Consider the following 4,494-nt stretch of genomic DNA (forward strand, 5'->3'; position numbering starts at 1 on the left):
CAAAGATTTTAAAAAGAAAAATAAAGATTTTAAACATATGAACTAATAAATGAATCCCTTTAAGATTACCCAGCAGGCTTTGCTGCAAGACACCTATCAGTGAGACATACAGCATAATGCAGTAAGCATGGCACAACATGAGGTCATTGTTCCGCGAGGTGAGACAGCAGACAGAGATCCTGAGCCTTATACAGGATAAAGATGAGACACACTGTCGTAGGGCTTTATCCTTTTAAAGTCAGATGGAATGGAATGAAGTGTACTGGACCCTAGAAGAGTGTATTATATTATATTATATTATATTATATTATATTATATTATATTATATTATATTATATTATATTATATTATCTCATCTCATCTCATTATCTCTTGCCGCTTTATCCTTCTACAGGGTCGCAGGCAAGCTGGAGCCTATCCCAGCTGACTACGGGCGAAAGGCGGGGTACACCCTGGACAAGTCGCCAGGTCATCACAGGGCTGACACACAGACAACCATTCACACTCACATTCACACCTACGGTCAATTTTAGAGTCACCAGTTAACCTAACCTGCATGTCTTTGGACTGTGGGGGAAACCGGAGCACCCGGAGGAAACCCACGCGGACACGGGGAGAACATGCAAACTCCACACAGAAAGGCCCTCGCCGGCCCCGGGGCTCGAACCCAGGACCTTCTTGCTGTGAGGCGACAGCGCTAACCAATACACCACCGTGCCGCCCCTATATTATATTATATTATATTATATTATATTATATTATATTATATTATATTATATTATATAGTGAAATGTAATATAGTGTGATGTAGTATAGTGTGGTGTAGTACAGTATAGTGTACTATAGTGTAATATAGTGTAATGCAATATAATGTGGTGTAGTACAGTATAGTGTGGTATAGTGTAATATATTTAAATGTAATATAGTGTAATGTCGTATAGTGTATTACGTTTTATAGTGTTGTATAGTGTAGTGTAATGTAGTGTACTATAGTGAAATGTAATATAGTGTAATGTAGTATACTGTGGTGTAGTGTAATGTAATATAGTGTAATGTAGTATAATGTGGTGTACTACAGTGTAATATAATTTAATGTAGTGTAATGTGTTGTAATGTGGTATCGTGAAATGTTGTGCAATGTAGTGTAATATAGTGAAATGTATGGTGTAATGTGGTCGAGTGTATTATAATGCAGTATAATGTGGTGTAGTGTACTATAGTGAAATGTAATATAGCGTAATGTAGTGTAGTGTACTGTGCTATAGTATACGTTAAAGTGTTTCCTATCAAAGAATAAATCAAGATAAAGAATGTGCACGTTCCCATGTGGAAGATACCTGCTGAAGGTTCTCCTGATGCTCCTCCACTCGAGCACCACAGTGTAGTGCAGGTAAAGGAGTTATTTTTAGCTCGATGTGAAAAGCAGAAGACTTTTGGTTTCTGCCTGAAGATCATAAATAACTCTGACAGCTGATGAGTGTTGATATGTCAGTCATTCGAGGAATTTCACGTTTCTGATTAACGAAATTTCACTTCCACATAGAATTTCATGAAAGGATGTTGAGAAATCTGGAAAAGGGGCGTGGCTTTGTGTGTAATAAAACGGCGCGCTCAGCGACACGGACTGAACACACACTGAGCGCACACTGAGCACCGAACGCACACCCACCATGTACAGCAGATCCACCACCATGAGCTTCACCTACCCGAGTCAGCACGCTTACAGACCGGCGGCGCGCAGCACCGAACCCGAGGTGTTCACCTTCGACCCGGTTCCGGAGCAGCACTTCAGCCTGCCGAGGCACCACCACCTCCACCACCAGCAGCAGCGCCGCAGAGTGACGCGGGTTCTATACCCAGCCAAGGTGCGCAAATACCTGCCTCCGGCCGAGAAGAACCCCGCCAAGCGCTGGCTGCTGGCGCTGTGCCTGGTGCTGCTGGCGCAGATCTACACCGAGCGCGATGATGAGCAGCTCGCGGACACCGACACCGCCGCCGCCGCCGTCTCACACGCTCTCGCAGGGAACGTGCCGGGCGACGGTGCGTCTGCGTCCTCGCCGCTCTTCCTGCACTTCCGCTCGGCCGAGGAGACCGCCAGGCCCCGGAGCAGCTGCTCCACACACTCAGGGCCGCGGAGGAACACCACCTGCGGCATGGAGGAGACACAAGTGCGGGAACAGCGGCAGCAGCAGAGGAACAACCCGTACGTGGTGGCGCTGCTGTATCCAGCTGTTTACCACACACTGGGCTGCGAGCAGTGAACCCATCCATCCATCCATCCATCCAGCATGGCGGAGGCTCTCTCTCAACGCCCTCAGGGACAAACAGACTCACAGAGACACCAGCCTTCCACGAGGAAGACAGACAGAAGGTGTTCACCTCAGCTAGACTGATCTGTGCACATCTGCATCAGCATCTGTATTGTTCATGAAGTAATTCATCACTAAAAACTGAATTACTGAGCAGCATGAAGAGGTTAAATCAGCACTTTCCCTATGATGAACAGATGCAGGACTGGAACTGACAGAGATGTTCTGAACACTTTTGATGGACTAAACTTGAACTTGAAGTTTACTTGAAGTGTTACTTTATAGATTTATTTTAAAAACAGGGTACTGTGTAGGACACGACTACAAACTGTGCGATGATGATTGTCAATCTGAGCAACACTTGAACTATGTGAAAATTAAGTGAGATGAAGAAATGCTCTGACACATTCTCATGTACTTATTTATTGTGCTATTTATTGAATGAATATTTAATGTCTTATTTATTTTCTGTGTGAAATAAACATGTGGAATGTATATACCTGTGTGCATCTGCATTTTTTTAGTCAGTGAATAATACCAGAAGGAGAAAAGAAAGAAATGAAAAAAATATATATATATTCTTTTTTAAACATACCAAAGTACACACACACACACACACACACACAGGCAGCAGCATGCCATCTCAGTAGAAGTGCTGGTGTAAACATGTCTCTACCAGTATGACTGTAGAGGAACTTTGTTCAACTCCGTGATACAAGCAGGTTTTTAAAATCTTTGTCTTGAGACATTTAGGATTTTAATCTGAGCCTCTATTAGATCCATTTCTATTAGATTTCTGACCTTTGACCCCTTTGTTCCATCACAGTGCTACACAGGACACATTTCTTTACAGAAAAGTACTGAGGTGCGTTTAGTGTCTTATTATAAATACAACCCCGATTCCAAAAAAGTTGGGACAAAGTACAAATTGTAAATAAAAACGGAATGCAATAATTTACAAATCTCAAAAACGGATATTGTATTCACAATAGAACATAGACAACATATCAAATGTCGAAAGTGAGACATTTTGAAATTTCATGCCAAATATTGGCTCATTTGAAATTTCATGACAGCAACACATATCAAAAAAGTTGGGACAGGGGCAATAAGAGGCTGGAAAAGTTAAAGATACAAAAAAGGAACAGCTGGAGGACCAAATTGCAACTCATTAGGTCAATTGGCAATAGGTCATTAACATGACTAGGTATAAAAAGAGCATCTTGGAGTGGCAGCGGCTCTCAGAAGTAAAGATGGGAAGAGGATCATCAATCCCCCTAATTCTGCGCCGACAAATAGTGGAGCAATATCAGAAAGGAGTTCGACAGTGTAAAATTGCAAAGAGTTTGAACATATCATCATCTACAGTGCATAATATCATCAAAAGATTCAGAGAATCTGGAAGAATCTCTGTGCGTAAGGGTCAAGGCCGGAAAACCATACCGGGTGCCCGTGATCTTCGGGCCCTTAGACGGCACTGCATCACATACAGGCATGCTTCTGTATTGGAAATCACAAAATGGGCTCAGGAATATTTCCAGAGAACATTATCTGTGAACACAATTCACCGTGCCATCCGCCGTTGCCAGCTAAAACTCTATAGTTCAAAGAAGAAGCCGTATCTAAACATGATCCAGAAGCGCAGACGTCTTCTCTGGGCCAAGGCTCATTTAAAATGGACTGTGGCAAAGTGGAAAACTGTTCTGTGGTCAGACGAATCAAAATTTGAAGTTCTTTATGGAAATCAGGGACGCCATGTCATTGGGACTAAAGAGGAGAAGGACGACCCGAGTTGTTATCAGCGCTCAGTTCAGAAGCCTGCATCTCTGATGGTATGGGGTTGCATTAGTGCGTGTGGCATGGGCAGCTTACACATCTGGAAAGACACCATCAATGCTGAAAGGTATATCCAGGTTCTAGAGCAACATATGCTCCCATCCAGACGACGTCTCTTTCAGGGAAGACCTTGCATTTTCCAACATGACAATGCCAAACCACATACTGCATCAATTACAGCATCATGGCTGCGTAGAAGAAGGGTCCGGGTACTGAACTGGCCAGCCTGCAGTCCAGATCTTTCACCCATAGAAAACATTTGGCGCATCATAAAACGGAAGATACAACAAAAAAGACCTAAGACAGTTGAACAACTAGAATCCTACATTAGACAAGAATGGGTTAACAT

The 4,494-nt window shown here is 43.1% G+C and overlaps 1 protein-coding gene across 1 annotated transcript; it reads left to right on the plus strand.

Moving 5' to 3' along the window:
• The first annotated feature begins 1,623 nt into the window (after nt 1–1,623).
• ier3 (immediate early response 3) lies at nt 1,624–2,804 on the plus strand. The gene has a single exon (XM_060907215.1). It carries the CDS (start codon nt 1,671–1,673, stop codon nt 2,259–2,261), a length of 591 nt encoding a protein of 196 aa, XP_060763198.1. The 5' UTR covers nt 1,624–1,670; the 3' UTR covers nt 2,262–2,804.
• Nucleotides 2,805–4,494: the final 1,690 nt, after the last annotated feature.

This window comes from Neoarius graeffei, chromosome 24, assembly GCF_027579695.1.
Source record: "Neoarius graeffei isolate fNeoGra1 chromosome 24, fNeoGra1.pri, whole genome shotgun sequence".
NCBI lineage: Eukaryota > Metazoa > Chordata > Actinopteri > Siluriformes > Ariidae > Neoarius > Neoarius graeffei.

What these genes read in the sequence shown, in the direction of transcription:
- ier3 (XM_060907215.1), top strand. Translation starts at nt 1,671, where the DNA reads ATGTACAGCAGATCCACCACCATGAGCTTCACCTACCCGAGTCAGCAC.